Source organism: Salmo salar, chromosome ssa12 (genome assembly GCF_905237065.1).
Source record: "Salmo salar chromosome ssa12, Ssal_v3.1, whole genome shotgun sequence".
NCBI classification, from domain to species: domain Eukaryota; kingdom Metazoa; phylum Chordata; class Actinopteri; order Salmoniformes; family Salmonidae; genus Salmo; species Salmo salar.
In genome coordinates, this window is record NC_059453.1 from 46,272,234 (window position 1) to 46,292,741 (window position 20,508).

Here is a 20,508-nt window from a genome sequence, read left to right on the forward strand (position 1 = left end):
CAAATGATAGTCCCTCTAAGTGCAAACCAGATGGGATGGTGCATCGCTACAGAATGCTGTGGTAGCCATGCTGGTTAGGTGTATCGTGAATTCTAAATAAGTCTGATGGTGTCACCATCACACCTCCTCCATGCTTCACGGTGGGAACCACACATGCGGAGATCATCCGTTCACCTACTCTGCACCTCACAAAGACACGGCGTTCGTAACCAAAAATCTCAAATTTGGACTCATCAGACCAAAGGACAGATTTCCCCTGGTCTAATGTCCATTGCTCATGTTTCTTGGCCAAGCAAGTCTCTTCTTATTGGTGTCCTTTTTTGTAGTGGTTTCTTACAGCAATTCGACCATGAAGGCCTGATTCACACAGTCTCCTCTGAACAGTTGATATTGAGATGTCTGTTACTTGAACTCTGAAGCATTTATTTTGGCTGCAATTTCTGAGGTAACTCTAATAAACTTCTCCTCTGCAGCAGAGGTAACTCTGGCTCTTCCTTACCTGTGGTGGTCCTCATGAGAGCCAGTTTCATCATAGGGCTTGATGATTTTTGTGACTGCACTTGAAGAAACGTTAAACATTCTTAATGTTCTGTATTGACTGACCTTCATGTCTTAATGTAATGATTGACAGTCGTTTCTCTTTGCTTATTTGAGCTGTTCCTGCATAATATGGACTTGGTCTTTTACCAAATAGCCCCATCTTCTGTATACCACCCATACCTTGACACAACCCAGTTGGATCAAACGCATTAAGAAGGAAAGAAATTCCACAAATGAACTTAAAAAGGCCCACCTGTTAATTGAAATGCATTCCAGGTGACTATCTCATGAGTAGTGGTTGAAGCTGGTTGCCAAGAGTGTACAAAGCTGTTATCAAGGCAAAGGGTGGCTATTTTGAAGAATATACAATTATATTTTGATTTGTTTAACACTTTGTTACTACAGAATTCCATATGTGTTATTTAATAGTTTTGAAAATAAAATAAATAATAATAAATAAATAAATAATAAATAATAAAAATACAGAAAAACTCTTGAATGAGTAAGTGTTCTAAAACTTTTGACCGGTTATTTATTTATTTATTTATATATATATATACACACACACACACACAGTTGAAGTCGGAAGTTTACATACACCTTAGCCAAATACATTTGAAATCAGTTTTTCACAATTCCTGACATTTAATATGAGTAAAAATTCCATGTCTTAGGTCAGTTAGGATCACCACTTTATTTTAAGAATGTGAAATGTTAGAATAATAGTAGAGACTAATTTATTTCAGATTTGATTTTTCATCACATTCCCAGTGGGTCAGAAGTTTACATAAATTCAATTAGTATTTGGTAGCATTGCCTTTAAATTCTTTAACTTGGGTCAAATGTTTTGTATAGCCTTCCACAAGCTTCCCACAATAAGTTGGGTGAATTTTGGCCCATTCCTCCTGACAGAGCTGGTGTAACTGAGTCAGGTTTGTAGGCCTTCTTGCTCGCACACGCTTTTTCAGTTCTGCCCACAAATTTTCTATGGGATTGAGGTCAGGGCTTTGTGATGGCCACTCCAATACCTTGACTTTGTTGTCCTTAAAACCTGTTAGGGACAGATGTTCCGCTAGCGGAACGCCTCTCCAATATCCAATGGTATAGAGTGGCGCGAATTACAAATACCTCAAAAATGCAAAAACTTCAATTTCTCAAACATATGACTATTTTACACCATTTTAAAGACAAGACTCTCCTTTATCTAACCACATTGTCCGATTTCAAAAAGGCTTTACAACGAAAGCAAAACATTAGATTATGTCAGAGTACCCAGCCAGAAATAATCACACACCCATTTTTCAAGCAAGCATATATGTCACAAAAACCAAAACCACAGCTAAATGCAGCACTAACCTTTGATGATCTTCATCAGATGACACTCCTAGGACATTGTTATACAATACATGCATGTTTTGTTCAATCAAGTTCATATTTATATCAAAAACCAGCTTTTTACATTAGCATGTTTTGTTCAGAACTAGCATACCCACCGAAAACTTCCGGTGAATTTACTAAATTACTCACGATAAACGTTGACAAAAAACATAACAATTATTTTAAGAATTATAGATACAGAACTCCTTTATGCAATCGCGGTGTCCGATTTTAAAATAGCTTTTCGGTGAAAGCACATTTTGCAATATTCTGAGTGGATAGCCCGGCCATCATGGCTAGCTATTTTGACACCCACCAAGTTTGGCACTCACCAAACTCAGATTTACTATAAGAAAAATTGGATTACCTTTGCTGTTCTTCATCAGAATGCACTCCCAGGACTTCTACTTAAACACCCAATGTTGTTTTGGTTCCAAATAATCCATAGTTATATCCAAATAGCTCCGTTTTGTTCGTACGTTCAAATCACTATCCGAAGGGTGATGCGTCGGCGCGTTTCGTGACAAAAAAATTAAAAATATTCCATTACTGTATTTCGAAGCATGTCAAACGCTGTTTAAAATCAATTTTTATGCGATTTTTCTCGTAAAATGGCGATAATATTCCAACCGGGAGACGTTGTATCCATTCAAACACTGAAAGAAGAAAATGGAGTCGTCACATGCACGCGTGCGCCAGTGTCATTGTTCTCAGAAGTACCACTCTCCAAAACCCTTACTGTTTTTCGCCCAGAGACTGCAGTGTCATCATTCAACGTTCTGGCACCTTCTGAGAACAAATGAAAGCCTTAGAAAATGTCACGTTACAGCAGAGATCCTGTATTTTCGATAGAAGCTACAGAAGGCCAAGAAATGGTCAGACAGGGCACTTCCCATATAGAATCTTCTCAGGTTTTGGCCTGCCATATGAGTTCTGTTATACTCACAGACACCATTCAAACAGTTTTAGAAACTTTAGGGTGTTTTCTATCAAAATCTACTAATTAGATGCATATTCTAGTTTCTGGGCAGGAGTAATAACCAGATTAAATCGGGTACGTTTTTTATCCGGCCGTGAAAATACTGCCCCCTATCCCAAACAGGTTAAGCCATTTTCCCACAACTTTGGAAGTATGCTTAGGGTCATTGTCTATTTGGAAGACCCATTTGCGACCAAGCTTTACCTTCCTGACTGATGTCTTGATGTTGCTTCAATATATCCACATAATTTTCCTCCCTCATGATGCCATCTATTTTGTGAAGTGCACCAGTCCCTCCTGCAGCAAAGCACCCTCACATCAGGATGCTGCTATCCCCGTGCTTCACGGTTGGGATGGTGTTCTTCGGCTTGCAAGCATCCCCCTTTTTCCTCCAAACATAACGATGGTCATTATGGCCAAACAGTTCTATTTTTGTTTCATCAGACCAGAGGACATTTCTCCAAAAAGTTCAGTCATTGTTCCCATGTGCAGTTGCAAACCGTAGTCTGAATTTTTTTATGGCGGTTTTGGAGCAGTGGTTTATTCCTTGCTGAGTGGCCTTTCAGGTTATGTTGATATAGGTACTTTTGTACCTGTTTCCTCCAGCATCTTTACAAGGCCTTTTGCTGCTGTTCTGGGATTGATGTGCATCTTTCGCACCAAGTACGTTCATCTCTAGAAGACAGAACGTGTCTCCTTCCTGAGCGGTATGACGGCTGCATGGTCCCATGGTGTTTGTACAGATGAACGTGGTACCTTCAGGCATTTGGAAATTGCTCCCAATGATGAATCAGACTTGTGGAGGTCTACAAAATTTTTTTCTGAGGTCTTGGCTGATTTCTTTTGATTTTCCCATGATGTCAAGCGTAGAGATATTGAGTTTGAAGGTAGGCCTTGAAATGCATCCACAGGTACACCTCCAATTTGACTCAAATGATGTCAATTAGCCAGAAGCTTTTAAAGCCATGACATAATTTTCTGGAATTTCCAAGCTGTTTAATGACAGTCAACTTAGTGTATGTAAACTTCTGATACAGTGAAATGATCTGTCTGTAAACAATTGTTGGAAAAATGACTTGTGTCATGCACAAAGTAGATGTCCTAACCGACTTGCCAAAACTATACTTTGTTAACAAGACATTTGTTGAGTTGTTGAAAAACGAGTGTTAACCTGTTGGGTCTAGGGGGCAGCATTTGCACGTCTGGATAAAAAAAATGTACCCGATTTAATCTGGTTACTAATCCTACCCAGTAACTAGAATATGCATATACTTATTATATATGGATAGAAAACACTCTAAAGTTTCCAAAACTGTTTGAATGGTGTCTGTGAGTATAACAGAACTCATTTGGCAGGCAAAACCCTGAGACATTTTCTGACAGGAAGTGGATACCTGATGTGTTGTATTGACTTTAAAGCTATCCCATTGAAAGACACAGGGGTTTAGGAATATTTTGGCACTTCCTATTGCTTCCACTAGATGTCACCAGCCTTTACAAAGTGTTTTGAGTCTTCTGGAGGGAGATCTGACCGAACAAGAGCCATGGAACGGTGATGTCCCATTAGACACCTGGCGCGCTACTTCATGTTGGGTACCCTCGTTCCAATACGTTATAAAAGGCTATGCATTCGTCCACCTTGAATATTATTCATGTTCTGGTTAAAAAGGCCCTAATGATTTATGCTATACAACGTTTGACATGTTTGAACGAACGGAAATATATTTTTTCCCCTCGTTCATGACGAGAAGTCCGGCTGGCTTACATCATGTGCTAACGAGACGGAGATTTTTGGACATAAATGATGAGCTTTTTTGAACAAAACTACATTCGTTATGGACCTGTGATACCTGGAAGTGACATCTGATGAAGAGAATCAAAGGTAATGGATTATTTACATAGTATTTTCGATTTTAGATCTCCCCAACATGACGTCTAGTCTGTATCGCAACGCGTATTTTTCTGGGCACAGTGCTCAGATTATTGCAAAGTGTGATTTCCCAGTAAGGTTATTTTTAAATCTGGCAAGTTGATTGCGTTCAAAAGATGTAAATCTATAATTCTTTAAATGACAATATAATATTTTAACAATGTTTTCTAATTTTAATTATTTAATTTCTGACGCTGACTTGACTGCCGGTTATTGGAGGGAAACGATTTCCTCAACATCAATGCCATAGTAAAACGCTGTTTTTGTATATAAATATGAACTTGATAGAACTAAAAATGCATGCATTGTCTAACATAATGTCCTAGGAGTGTCATCTGATGGAGATTGTAAAAGGTTAGTGTATCATTTTAGCTGGTTTTATGGTTTTGGTGACCCTGTCTTTGACTTGACAAAACATTACACACAACTCTTGTAAATGTACTGTCCTAACATACTCTAAATTTATGCTTTCGCCGTAAAACCTTTTTGAAATCGTAAAACGTGGTTAGATTAAGGAGATGTTTATCTTTCAAATGGTGTAACATAGTTGTATTTTTGAAAAATTTGAATTTTGACATTTATTTGGATTCAAATTTGCCGCTCTTGAAATGCACCTGCTGTTGATGGAGTGCACCACAGGTGGCACGCTAGCGTCCCACCTAGCCCCAAGAGGTTAATGACTCCAACCTAAGTGGTATGTAAACGTCCGACTTCAAATGTAAATGGTATAGTCGTTGTGCGTTCCCAATGGACATTCGGATGCGTTCGTAAATTCGCTATGGCTATCTACACCGATTTCAGAGCACTCTCGTCTGAGTGTACCGGAGAGAAGAATAATTAATTTACGAGCGCTCAACACCTGTTGAATATGGCCTGCAACAAAACCTAATTAAATTGTTTCCAGCAGCACAATTAGTCACCTACACTGTAGTTAACACAAACTGCCTAACCAGCTCTGCTAGGGCGAGTGGTCTCATTTGTGTCTGGAAGTAGCTAGCAAGCTAGCCAACGTTAGCTTGGGTGCTTGACTGCCGTTGTAAGGCCAGAACGCTCAAACCAACCCTACTCCTCTGTCCGGTGTGTGCTCCTAGAGCGAAACAATCTGAAAACGCTCTGAGTTTGTGAGCGCAGGCACTCCCGATTTGAATTTAAGAACACACCCAATAGTAATTTATGCTAGCAAGAGGTTGCAAAGCAACAGCATCAACTTCCAGTGGAGAAGTAGAAGTCAAAGAGCAAGTACGCTCAACTGAAAGTTCGGTTACACTACAATTAGGGTTTGGAAATGTTATACCCCTTAGATATTAATTTCGAATCCTCCAATCCTCTTATGCTGTATCCTACTCCCGACCGTCACGTTGTACAGCGCCATATTTTCCATTCCATCCTAACGGAAACCCTGTTGGTTTCATTTTTTGTTTTTCTCGGAATAGAAACACCATAATATATTAATCAAATGAATTAAGACACATTTCTTAATCAATCCCACTTACTATGTTATTACAAAAAAGGTTTTACATTTTCTGGTAATGCCAATATGGAAGACTAATGCTTCTCAAAGATGCCCTCTGGTAGTCAAACTAGCACTAGCAGAAAAAATGGCTGACAAATAAATAACGTGCCACAGAATGCTGCAGCAGCCCGCAAGGTGTGCTGCAGTATGACACAACTTTTAAAGGAGGAACCACTGTACATTTTTGGCAATTAAAAAAAATATATATATTATTTAAAAAAATGTTGAATTTTCTTCTATAGGCTATTACAACAATTTAAATATAGAATGTAGGTCCTTGAAAATTACAGTTAAGTCCTCAAATTTGACTTGTCAGTATACTTGCCTGGCCCGTAAATGAAAGATAAAATCACCTGCTATTGAAATTATGCACGCATCATTCACTGTAGTTGGTAAAAATGTAAAATGGTCCCCTTGTGTGGTTTTAAGCATTGTTGTGAACTTAGAACATCCAATTTTGTTGTTTTTCTATTAGTATGTTTTTGAGAGTGAAAACCTAAAAAATCTGTCCTCCTGGTTTTTCTTTTTTTTTGTAATTTTTTTGCTTTGATTTCGTTTTGGTATCAAGTATCGTTTAGATTCTGCACTCTAGAGGATTTAGCATTTCACACTTTATGTCTCTTCTTTGGCTGTTACATTGATTTGGAAAGATTTACTGTAAGAACACAAGGACATGCTCATTTAAAAGATGGCTAGTCATTATTTGCCTGGTTCTGTATGGAATGCAGGCACATTATGGGACACAGGTCAGGCCATTATCCATTTTTAGTGTGACCAAATCATGGGCTGGTGCCACCAACTGAAAAAGTAAGTGTAGAACACTGTAGTTTATAAAGGGGCAGTTCACCTAGCTTGGCAGAACCACCCTGATTGCTGTGTTTTGAGACATGACATGACAGAATGTTGAACACCGCAATCAGGCTGGTTCCACTAGGCAATAGGCCTAGTTCACCTACATTTCTGAATGATTTGAATTCATTTTTGAAAGTAGCCTTGATCCACACTCTAGGTTTAGAATGCGACATATAGTCACGGTCACTCATGAGGATGAACCATCACTTTACCCCTGTGTTTGAAATTAAGTTAATTTCACTACAATCAGCATAATTAAGCCTAAAGAAAATTGTTTACCTCAATGCATCAATAGTTAATCATATTGTGGTCATCTTTCAAGTGTTAAGTCATTCACCCTTTCCCCAAGTACTCTGACAATGACTGACATGACATCTGACTGTCTAGCTTGCAGCAGTCCAATGCGCAATGTCTCTTTCTAACGACAGAGTTCTTGGTGTGGTGTGATTGACAGGTGAAGTGGACAATGGAGGTGCTGTGCTACGGCCTGACCCTGCCTTTGGACGGGGACACGGTCAAGCTGTGCGTGGATGTCTACACGGACTGGATCATGGCGCTGGTCGCTCCGCGCGACTCCATCCCCCAGCCAATCGCCAAGGAGCCCAACCTCTACGTGCAGACCATCCTCAAACACCTCCACAACCTCTTCCTGCCCAGGTACAAGCTAACTGTGTGCCTACGCTCTGGCTAGCCGCTAATTGTGTGCCTACGCTCTGTTAACCTCTAACGGTGTGTCTAGATTGTGTGTTGCATTTTCTTAATAGATACTGGCCACTCACAAAAGCTGTTGACGGATGTATGAGGTTGTGTATTGATTTGGTTTGATGAACTAATGGAGGGTATCTTATGTAACGTATTACAATTTCTTGACCTCAGGGATAGCTCACCCAAAATACAAAATTACATATTGGGTCTCTTTTCAAATACTCGTTTCAATGTATCACATATGGGGGTTCACTAAGGACTGCCTAATCCCAAAAGTACCAATCAAAACGTCTGTTGGAGACAGGTAGAATGCTGAATGAGGTGAGACCTTCACTTCCATAAAAGGAGCCACTCTCCAGGGCTCTGGTAATTCTCATTTCTCTTCCTCACAAAGAGTATCTCTATTCTAGCTCTCCTCATATTGACTGGATACCTGTTTTCCTGCTCACAAGTGAACCGTGAAGAATATCGCTGCCGAGCGTAGGTCTTCAGACCCTGTTGAGTACTAACCGGAAGGTTTTGTGTTGACATTTATTTTTACTTCTCAGTTACTGTTGGTAGCTATCTCCACGGCTAGCTTACCCTACCCACAACATGGTAGCATTGTTAGCTCCCTTCACCCTGAGGTAGCTGCTAGTTAGCTAACACCCAGGCAAGCTAACCAAACCAGCATTACTGCCTGCAACACAGTAAAATTGCTAGCTCCCTTCTCTAGAGTAGTTAAACCTACATTTATTTGTTTGTGTTAACTAGACTTACTGGCTAGCCTCACGGCTCTGTGGTTGTGAGAGAATACCTACCCGACGTCAAACTGCCCCCACGTGGATCCCTTCAGCCAGCACTATGCTAGCTACAGCATACCTTAGCCACGAGGTAATTACTAGCAAGCTTACACATTACTATGCTCATCCTAGCTAGCATTAGCCGTAAGGCTTCTACTAGCTAGCTTACAGTGGCTAGCGTTCTGGAACGCAAGCTAACCACACTAGCATTCCTACCTGCACATATGGTCGCATTAGCAGGGCTAGGTAACTCGGAAACAAGTTCCCTTACTGCCCAGACTGTAGTATTGCTAGCTCCCTTCTCTTGTTTAGTGCAACTTACATTCACTCGTTTGTGTTGACAAGACTTCACGTTTTGGCCTTACGGTATTATGGTCATTGGGAGATTTTCATCACAAATTCTAACAACGCACCCATGCTGTTCCCTTCGGCGAGCACAGTGCTAGCTATAGCTTACCCTAAGCCTCGAGGTCGTTTCTAGCTAGCTAACGCCTACCCTAGCCTCACAGCTATAGCATTCATACACAGTGCTCACTCCAGCTAGCCATTAGCCGCAAGGTATCTAATGAAAGCAGTGGGAGTATTTGTAGCCAAAGATTTGCAGCCCTATTCGGTGGTTACTGACTTGGGATTTCGTCACCTGTTGATTTTTATTTTTTACCGCGTTACAATGTCAGCTCCCGCACACATTTCAGCAGCAAAGTAATTCCCAAACTCTGAAACATCACAGAGAGAAATTGAAAACGAATTGACACGGACACGCTATCTAGCTCTCTCCACTGATAGTTGGACCTCCAGAGCAACTCAAAGCTACCTCACTGTGACGCTTCACTATGTACTGGATTGGGAGATGAAGAGCTACGTGTTGCAAACTCGTCCCCTGTATGACAGTCATACAAGCGCACACTTTTCTTAAATTAAAGATACCGTACTGTTACCGTGGGCAGGGGCGGTTCTGGGGGGGTGGGGGGGGGACAGTTTTGGACCCCCATGTGGCCCCCCTAAATGTGGAGTATGAAATAATTTTTACATAACTCATTTTTGCTATCGTTCTTTTTTTACATCCGTTATTAGACAGTGGCAACGCGGAACACTAATGATTTTGAACATGGTCTTTTGCCTGCTAATGCCTGCAACGCAGTGAAGAAAACGTTATGACAACAATAACATCTAATGTAACTGGCCCCTCTAACAGTACAACTGGCCCCAGCTTGGCCCCCCCAGTTGAAATGGTCTAGAACCGCCACTGACCGTGGGCCCACTGTACCGTTGCATCCCTAGTGAACACTAACACCAAATGCCTCACAGCTAAGCGTCGACTAGCACACGCATAACTCGGTTAAGCAATGCTTGTCCCTCTGAGTTATTATGGCCCTGCAATGGAAAACTAACTTGCTCATACAGGTCTCCAACAAGCCCTGCGAGTGTTAAGTTTTACAGAGTACCGGCTTGTGCTAAGCCAACAAGCACTGTCCCCACTCCATGCCTAACAGCACTGTGCCTCCAGAAATGCAAGGGCATAGGGCCATGATATTTCGATCAAAGTGTCTCTCTTTGATGCCAATAGAGGGTGCCACCCCACTACATCGGTTGAGTGCGAGTCATCAGGCTTGTGGAAAAGCTCTTTCTCACAGCGGAGAATCGACACGCAAGCACAGTTACTCCCTAAGGGCTGTCTACTATTACGAAGGGATACAAGCTTCAGTTCGCTATGAAATGACCCATTTTTCTACTGGGTTCTATTTCATTTTGTACTTTACTGATTTTATTGTCCCCATGGGGAAATGTTGTTGTAGTGTCATGTACATGTTTAAAGTGGCATTTTAAATACAAAACAAATTGACAATACAACTTTCATAAGTTACATACCAATAAAATGAGACTAGCCTGCTGGCCTTACTGGGTCGATAGGAATATTAGCCTGAGCTATTTAGGAGGGATATGGCACAAATGATTGTCTAGTTCTGTTTTTCCTGCCGAGGGGTGCCCTATACCTGCACCCAGAGGGGAGTATTTCAAATTCTGGGTACAGGGGGTGGCTTGGGTCTAAAATGATTGATTGAGCCTTGCGGAGGGCCCTGACCTTAAAGATCTCATCCAGGCCTTCCTGCCTGTCTGTTTGACTCCATGTACCTTGCTTGCTGTGGTGATAATCCTTCTCAGCATATTTCTCTGGCTGACAGTGGCATTGCCAAACCAACAAACAATACAAAAAGTTAATACTCTCAATGAAAGATTTGTTAAACAGAGTCAGTATAGTACAGTCAACATTAAAAGATCCCAGCTTTTTGAGAAAGTAGAGTCTCTGTTGACTCTTTTTGAAGATCAGGTCTGTACATTTACTCCACTGAAGCTTATTGTCCAAGAGGACACCCAGATATTTCTGATGTTCTGACCGGCAACATCTATCAGAGGTAGGTGCTGTACACTTCCTGAAGTCTATGCACATCTTGTTGTTATTGAGGACCAAGTGTGATTCGTCACACCACTCTACAAAGTCGTAATTTAGGACCGGGCCATAGTGTTCCACATTATCATGCAACAGGCTGATCAAACCAGTTTCATCAGCAAACTTAACGAGGTGTTTGTCAGGATGGGAACTAGTACAACTATTAGTGTACAGGAGTGGGGACAAAACACATCCCTGAGGAGAGCCTGTGTTGGTGGTGCGTATGTCTGACACGTGGGGACCTACTTTGACCCGCTGTGACCTCTGGCTCACCCACAAAACCAGCCCCCTATCTAAGGAGAAGTCCGTTATGAGTCTCTGTGCCAGAATGTAAGGCTGGATTGTGTTCAAGGCAGAAGAAAAGTCAACAAACAGAACCCTGACCCTCTAGATGTTTATAGACCATGTAGAGGAGAGTAAGTATGGCATCACCGAGTCTTCTGATGGGCAAGCTGAAACGGGTCGAGGAGCTTCTGGGTGGCTCAATTTTCTCAAGGCATTTCATTACTTACTAAGGATGTCAAAGTGACAGGGTGGTAGTCATTCAGCACAGATGGATTAGATGCTTTAGGAATGGGTATAACTATTGAGTTTGTTCACCAAACTGGCACGTTGTTGGTCGAGAGAGGGTTGGAAAATGTCTGTAAAAACACCAGCCAATTGTTCAGCACAGTGCTTTAACACATGTCTACTTATTTTGTCTGGGCCTGGGCTTTTGTGTGCGTTACTTCCCTTAAACAACTTCAAAACATCATCCTGCTTAACAACAACCCTCTCAAACATTTTGTAATGATGCTTCCATTTGTTTTACCTCTGACACAAAGTCGTCAGAATCAAATCTTGAGACAGTCAGTCAGTTCATTAGCCATGTTCTGGCCCTCATGTCTCCCAAGGTCAGCATTTGCCCCCCCCCAGTACCTGTCTTTTGATCTCACGTTGTACATCTCTTAAAGCCTGTCTATTACCCTCAGCATGAACTGCCTTCTTCCTATTAAGTAGTGATTTTAGATTATTTTGATACCCACGGGTTATTGTTAGGATAGATATTACAGATTTTAGTAGGCACAACTGACTCAACACAAGTTTACATAGTCTGAAAAAACATCTGTGATCAGAGCTGCTGTTGCGCCATTTGAACCTAAACTTTGTTTTTTTTATCAAAATGTGTTTATTGGCAGAAATGCCTTCTTGAACATGTGAACTTTCAAGTGCCTTAACCTCTTACATCTAGACGTTCCGCTAGCGGAACACCTGCTCCAATATCCAATGATAGGCGTGGCGCGAATTACAAATTCCTCAAAAATACTAAAACTTCAATTTTTCAAACATATGACTATTTCACAGCATTTTAAAGACAAGACTCTCCTTTATCTAACCACACTGTCCGATTTCAAAAAGGCTTTACAGCGAAAGCAAAACATTAGATTATGTCAGCAGAGTACCAAGCCAGAAATAATCAGACACCCATTTTTCAAGCTAGCATATAATGTCACAAAAACCCAGAAGACAGCTAAATGCAGCACTAACCTTTGATCTTCATCAGATGACACACCTAGGACATTATGTTATACAATACATGCATGTTTTGTTCAATCAAGTTCATATTTATATCAAAAAACAGCTTTTTACATTAGCATGTGACGTTCAGAACTAGCATACCCCCCGCAAACCTCCGGAGGAATTTGCTAACAATTTATTAAATTACTCACGATAAACGTTCACAAAAAGCATAACAATTATTTTAAGAATTATAGATACAGAACTCCTCTATGCACTCGATATGTCCGATTTTAAAATAGCTTTTTGGTGAAAGCACATTTTGCAATATTCTAAGTACATAGCCCGGCCATCACGGGCTAGCTATTTAGACACCCGGCAAGTTTAGCACTCACCAATATCAGATTTACTATTATAAAAGTTTGATTACCTTTTGTTGTCTTCGTCAGAATGCACTCCCAGGACTGCCACTTCAATAACAAATGTTGATTTGGTCCAAAATAATCCATCGTTATATCCGAATAGCGGCGTTTTGTTCGTGCGTCCCAGACACTATCCCAAATGGTAAATAAGGGTCGCGCGCATGGCGCAATTCGTGACAAAAAAATTCTAAATATTCCATTACCGTACTTCGAAGCATGTCAACCGCTGTTTAAAATCAATTTTTATGCCATTTTTCTCGTAGAAAAGCGATAATATTCCGACCGGGAATCTCCTTTTCGGCAAACAGAGGAAAAAATCACAAAGACGGGGGCGGCCAGGTCACGCGCCTAAGCCCACAGTCCCTTGATCGGCCACTTGAGAAAGGCGATAATGTGTTTCAGCCTGGGGCTGGGATGACGACATTCTGTTTTTTCCCGGGCTCTGAGCGCCCATGGACGACGTAGGAAGTGTCACGTTAGAGCAGAGATCCTTTGTAAAAGATAGAGATGGCAAAGAAGTTCCAGAAATGGTCAGACAGGCCACTTCCTGTAAAGGAATCTCTCAGGTTTTGACCTGCCATTTGAGTTCTGTTATACTCACAGACACCATTCAAACAGTTTTAGAAACTTTAGGGTGTTTTCTATCCATATATAATAAGTATATGCATATTCTAGTTACTGGGTAGGATTAGTAACCAGATTAAATCGGGTACGTTTTTTATCCAGCCGTGAAAATACTGCCCCCTAGCCATAAGAGGTTAATAACAAACTTGTATGCCATCTGTAAATACCAATACAATTGTTAAATTACGAGCCTAGTTGGTTTAGCCATGGAAAAAGAGGGGAACCTTCCTGTTAGCCATGATTGGCTGAGATATTGAGTGGGCTGGACATGCCGAGAGATGATATGAGTTTGGATTAGTCTGCCATGTAGCACGCTTCTGTCAATAATATGAGCTGGTCAGTATGTGTAGGTAATACTTTCTAACTCTTTTTTTGAAAGATATCACATAGTAGAAATGCATAAGTGTTGCTCTCCACTTTTTGGAGGACCGAGTTTTGAAATCAGTGGCATTAAAGTATGATAGCTAAGGAGATGGAGAAAATTATGGCATTTGATTGCAAATATGCAGACTGAGTCGTAAAAGAGAACACACAGAAGGCTGGTGTTTTTATAAAACACCTGTATCCAGATTACATCTTCAAACTAAGGCAGCCATGGCATCCGTGACAGAGGGAGAAGCGTCCATCCATGTATAAGGGTAAGAGTCTAGCTAGCTACATTTTCAGATATTACAAATGTTGTCAGTCATTTTCATTTCAAGTTAGTGTACTGTTAGCTAGCTAATGTTATCTGGTTGGCTAGCATTACGTGTATGATCTGTGTAGCAATATTATTCATATCTCAGATCCATTTGCATTGTTAGTTATCCTAATCTTAGCTAGCTAACATTGAACCTGGTTGGTTAGCTACCTGCTGATTCACGCAGGGTAGTAATGTTATGAGTTGGGATTATGATTCGTTGTTTAGCTAGCTAGCTACATGCCTTAACAAAAGACTCTACAATGCAAGTAACTATTTCAGTAGAATGTTTACGATGTCACTGCGACAACTGTCGATAGACCTAGCTGGTAAATTCGCTCTGGCCATCTACTCCTGATTTCAGAGCACTCTTGTCTGATTGGGCTAGAGTGCAGAACAACTGACCAATTTACGAACGCTCAACACCTGTTGCATATGGCCGGTGTCCGTAAACGTTGGCAAAAAAGTGTAATTATAGTTTTGCCAGCAGCACAGTTGCAGTCCCCAACGGTCTGGATAACATAGCAACAGCCTAAAGCCAGTTCTGCTAGGGCAAGTAAAATGGTCAGAGTGAGCTGTTCTCTCATTTGTGTCTGGAAGTAGCTAGCAAGCTAGCCAAAGTTAGCCATTTAGCTTGGGTGCTTGACTGCTGCTATTAGGTCAGAACGCTTGGATCGACGTTACTCCTCGGCCAGAGCGTCCAGTGTGCACTCTGAACGCTCCGAGAGCGGAACACTCTGAATTTACGAACAGACAATCTGACAACCCTCTTGAGTTTACGAATGCCCAGAGCACACTCTGGCTCTCCAGATTAAATTTACGAACACACCCGTAGTATAAGCCAGCCTTTATTCTTGAAATCTTAGCCTCACGTGAATCCTTAAAGAGATTTGGTGGGGCTAAAGCTTAAAAGGGTGTGAACGATGCTGAATGGGTGTAGACAAAGAAGAGCCCTCCAGAAGGTACCAAAACATTCAAGGGCAATTTTCTCAAGTGAGGTTACAAGTTTATCAACTTTCAAAGCAGACTTACTTTCCAATTGTTCCTCAACTGTAATGTATGATATACCATTTTCTAGCTCTGAGTCTCTACTTTTATCCAATGTAAAAAACACCATTTCAAATTTTGCTACTTAAGATCGAGCCGGTCGGTCACATATGTGACTCACCACCTGGATTCGGTCTTATGTAGCAAAATTTGAAGAAAAAAAAAATGATGTTGCTAAACGTAGACTCAGAGCTACAAAATGGTATATCATACACTGCATTTTTTAGGAACCATGGGAAAGTAATTCTGCTTTTAAAGTTGATAAACTTGTTTACTCACTTTTGAGAAACTTAAATATATAAATCATTTCAAATTCATTGTTAAACCAGACTGCCAAATTTTTCTTTCTGTTATTGACGGATAGCCAGGGGCACACTCCAACACTCAGACATACTAAACACAAATGCTTTGTTTGTAAATTGAGTCTGCCAGATCAAATGCAGTAGGGATGACCAGGGATGTTCACTTGATAAGTGTGTGAATTGGACAATTTTCCTGTCAAAATGTAACAAGTACTTTTGGGTGTCAGGGAAATTATATGGAGTAAAAAGTACATTTTCTTTCGGAATGTAGTGAAGTAAAAGTTGCCAAAAATATAAATTAGTAATGTACAGATACCCCCCCAAAATACTGAAGTAGTACTTTCAAGTATTTTTACTAAAGTACTTTACACCACTGCCCAAATGCCTTCACACCAGTACATTAACATACAGTATATACTGTTACAAATGCACTTATCACATAGTATTCCATATATAAGTTAAGGCCATGCAACCTGAGATGAAACCTGAGTGAGGTGCACATGTAAAGTACATAAACAGATGCGTGTGCCATATATTTATGTGGTGGATACTTGATACGGTCACATGATATTGTTGTGGTATGTCACAAAATCATGTTATGACCACACGTATCAATTATTTATATTTATATATCAATATTTTTCTAAGTGGATGGGTCTCTACAGAAGGTGTTAACAGTACCAAATTGTTACTTGCATAGTAGCAATATCAGAAATAGATCCTGTCAATATAAATATACAGAATGTACAAGAACAGTATCAATAACAATATCAGTGATAGACAAGGTAGTTATGCATACAATCAGGGGTAAAGTGGCTGAGCAGCAGGATAAACAAAAGAAAATAGTAGCAGAAACCTATGGCTTGTGTGTTAGGAGAGAGTCATTTGAATAGAGGCACTGCAGACAGTGCTGATGACTGGTCCGTCACAAAACTCCCTGATCTTCTCAAAAAGATACGTTGTGTTCAATCCAGGTGGTGCTTGTATAGACAGACCATCTATGGGAGGAAGGATGTCAGCGTTGCGCAGCAGCTGAAACCTGGTCCCGACTGAGTTCGAACGCTCCTTGGCGACAACACCAGGCTCCAGAGCATCGAAGCTGTAAAACAGGGAATAATAACAAAACATCTGAAGACATTACAACATTGCACAGCATCAATTCACCTCCCAAGTTTATATAAGAAGAATAACCTCATACAATTCAATGAAAAATGATTTTTCACCTGAAGTGCTGGTACTGCTTGATCTGTGGCAGCGGCCTGAAGTACGGAGTCAGGTGTTGTTGCCTGCAATAGCTTTCCACCAGCACCGTATTATCCTCCAGTCCAACCAGCTGTGGGATGTTGACCCCTGTCACAGTTGACCCCTTCACAACACCAGCAATATCAGACAAAAGTGTTCACTCTGGTCTTTCGGAAGCGCTGCTTTATGAGGCTGACACACCAGCCGGGGGCAAACTTGGTGTGGTTGCCTTTGCTGGATGTCGTGCCTTCATCAATCAAGTAGATGACTTGTTGTATTCCGTCACAGCAGACACCAAACAAGCCACACTTGCGACGAGTTAAAAAGTAGATGGGACCTGGAAACAATAGTGCACCTGAAAACAACAAAAGAACAGTAAGAGAAATTACAATGAATTATCTCACCCCTGTCAGTCTGTCTTCACACAGTTTAGTGAAAGGTATTTGCCTCCCTCCCATATATATATATATATATATATATGAAATGTTGCTTACTTGTTGAGAAAAATCAAAGTTGTAATGCATCCTTATGTCTTTGCTTGCTGGTTCAGTGGGGCCCCCGAGAGACAACTGCAGGTCATGACAGGTGGTTTTGCAGTCAGCAACCATCTTCTGGTAGACAGACCGCTCTCTCTGAACAAGCAGGAGATGCTGCTCTTGCTTCTTCAGCTTGGCTGACTTAACAGCTTCTGGAAAATACAGAAGTAATGTGAGATCAATAAAAGTAGTGCCAATCATCTTGGAGGTCAATTAAATAATCAAAATGTGTTTATGCTTTACATACCAAGTGTTGTCATCGATTCCTTGTAGAGACGCCACATTGCTGCTTTTGTCACATGGGATGGCAGCAGCTTTCCACCAAAGTGTTTGTGTCCTGGGTGGCGTCCTGGTAATACTATTGCATTATTCTCTACGTAGTTGTTGAAGTTCACCACTCGCTGCAAGTCCTCATGCTTCAGGTGTAACCTGTGCTTGCTTGGGCCAGCTCTCTTTTTGATGAGAGGCATTAGACCATTCTCTTTGTGTGACTGGTGGAGGGGAGTGAAGCGTGTTCTACTGATACAATAGATGCGAAATGGCATTCTGAGAGAACCCCACTACACACAGTTCATACATGTCATGTTAGCTAGCTAACAGCAAGCTTCTTAGGGATAGGCGTCCCGCTAGCGGGACACCAGCCGACAACATTCGGTGAAATTGGAGGGCGCGCAATTCAAATAAATCATCGTAATATTAAACATTCATGAACATACAAGTATCTTATATAATTTAAAATGCGACTGTTGACATCTAGTGGAAGCCATAGGAATTGCAATCTGGGAGACGGATTTACATAGAAACAATAGGTTTCCATTATAAGAGTCTGGGGAGAGAAAAAATAGAAAATTCCCGGGTTGGATTTTCTTCGGATTTTCGCCTGCCATAACAATTCTGTTATAGTCTCAGACATTATTTTAACAGTTTTAGAAACTTCAAAGTGTTTTCTATCCAATGCTACCAATTATATGCGTATCCTGGCTTCTGGGCCTGAGTAACAGGCAGTTTACCTTGGGCACGTCAGTCAGGCGGAAATTCAGGAAACTAGACCCTATCCCTAAGAAGTTGTTAACTTGGGGTCTTTTGTTTAGACATGTAGCCAGCTAGCCAGCTAAACATTTAACCATAATCCCAAACCATAGAGTACTAGCAATACAAACCGATTGTCATAGCTAAAGTTAACAAAATAGGTTCAGTGTTAGCTAGCTAACATTAGGCTATAACAAAAGCAATGCGAAATTGCGTTGCACACAGTTCATACACTTAATTTAATGTTAGCTAGCAAGCCTGCCATCGAACCTCAGCTAATGTTAGCTAGCTAACAGCAAGCTTTAACTTGGTCTTTTGTTTAGACATTTAACATTAGCTAGCTAAATAATGAACTATAATATGGATACTTGCATACTGGAGTCTTTTTGTTAACCTGTTAGGGGTAGGGGGCAGTATTGACACGGCTGGATAAAAAACGTACCCGATTTAATCTGGTTACTACTCCTGCCCAGTAACTAGAATATGCATATAATTATTGGCTTTGGATAGAAAACACTCCAAAGTTTCTAAAACTGTTTGAATGGTGTCTGTGAGTATAACAGAACTCATTTGGCATGTCAAAACCTGAGAAGATTCTGTACAGGAAGTACCCTGTCTGACCATTTCTATCCAAAACAAAGGATCTCTGCTGTTACGTGACACTTCCTACGGCTCACATGGTCTCTCAGAAGGCGGCAAAAAGCTGAATCGTGGCTTTGCAGGCTCTGGCTGAAAAAAAGTAGCGCGTTTGGGTAGTGGCTGGTTACAGTACTGTGAGACTCAGGCGCGTGCCCGCGTCGACCGAATGCTTTGTTTTCTTTCCTCTGTTTACCTAAACGGAGATTCCCGGTCGGAATATTATCGCTTTTTTACGAGAAAAATGGCATAAAAATTGATTTTAAACAGCGGTTGACATGCTTCGAAGTACGGTAATGGAATATTTAGACATTTTTTGTCACGAATTGCGCCATGCTCGTAACCCTGATTTACCATTTCGGATAGTGTCTGGAACGCACGAACAAAACGCCGCTATTTGGATATAACGATGGATTATTTTGGACCAAACCAACATTTGTTATTGAAGTAGCAGTCCTGGGAGTGCATTCTGACGAAGACAACAAAAGGTAATCAAATTTTTGTAATAGTAAATCTGACTATGGTCAGGGCTAAACTTGGTCGGTGTCTAAATGGCTAGCCGTGATGGCTGGGCTATCTACTGAGAATATTGCCAAATGTGCTTTCACCGAAAAGCTATTTTAAAATCGGACACCTCGATTGCACAAAGGAGTTCTGTATCTATAATTCTTAAAATAATTGTTATGTTTTTTGTGAACGTTTATCGTGAGTAATTTAGTAAATTGTTAGTAAATTCCCCGGAAGTTTGCGGGGGGGTATGCTAGTTCTGAACGTCACATGCTAATGTAAAAAGCTGGTTTTTGATATAAATATGAACTTGATTGAACAAAACATGCATGTATTGTATAACATAATGTCCTAGGTGTGTCATCTGATGAAGATCATCAAAGGTTAGTGCTGCATTTAGCTGTCTTCTGGGTTTTTGTGACATTATAGGCTAGCTTGAAAAATGGGTGTCTGATTATTTCTGGCTGGGTACTCTGCTGACATAATCTAATGTTTTGCTTTCGTTGTAAAGCCTTTTTGAAATCGGACAGTGTGGTTAGATTAACGAGAGTCTTGTCTTTAAAATGCTGTAAAATAGTCATATGTTTGAGAAATTGAAGTAATAGCATTTCTAAGGTATTTGAAAATCGCGCCACGGGATTCAACTGGCTGTTGCGTAGGTGGGACGAATTCATCCCGCCTAGCCCAGAGAGGTTAAGTTTTAATACGCGATTAAAAAAAAACCTGCGTTAGACAGGATTACCCACCCTACACATACTGACCATCTCAAATGGACAGTAGTGTCCAGCCCACTCATTATCTCAGCCAATCATGGTTAGTGGGAAGGTTGCCTACTTTTTCTGTGGCTTAACCAACTAGGC

The 20,508-nt window shown here is 40.8% G+C and overlaps 1 protein-coding gene across 7 annotated transcripts in view; it reads left to right on the top strand.

The window, feature by feature from the left end:
• Positions 1-20,508, top strand: part of LOC106565273 (ral GTPase-activating protein subunit beta) — a 95,161-nt gene that overhangs the window by 9,828 nt on the left and 64,825 nt on the right. For all 7 annotated transcript variants that reach the window (XR_001319639.2, XM_014132193.2, XM_014132192.2 and 4 more), the window contains exon 3: positions 7,646-7,848. Coding sequence is in view for 6 of the 7 variants with exons in the window: in XM_014132193.2 (XP_013987668.2) it covers positions 7,646-7,848 (203 nt within the window). In the remaining variant the exon portion in view is untranslated. The remainder of the gene's footprint in view (positions 1-7,645; positions 7,849-20,508) is intronic.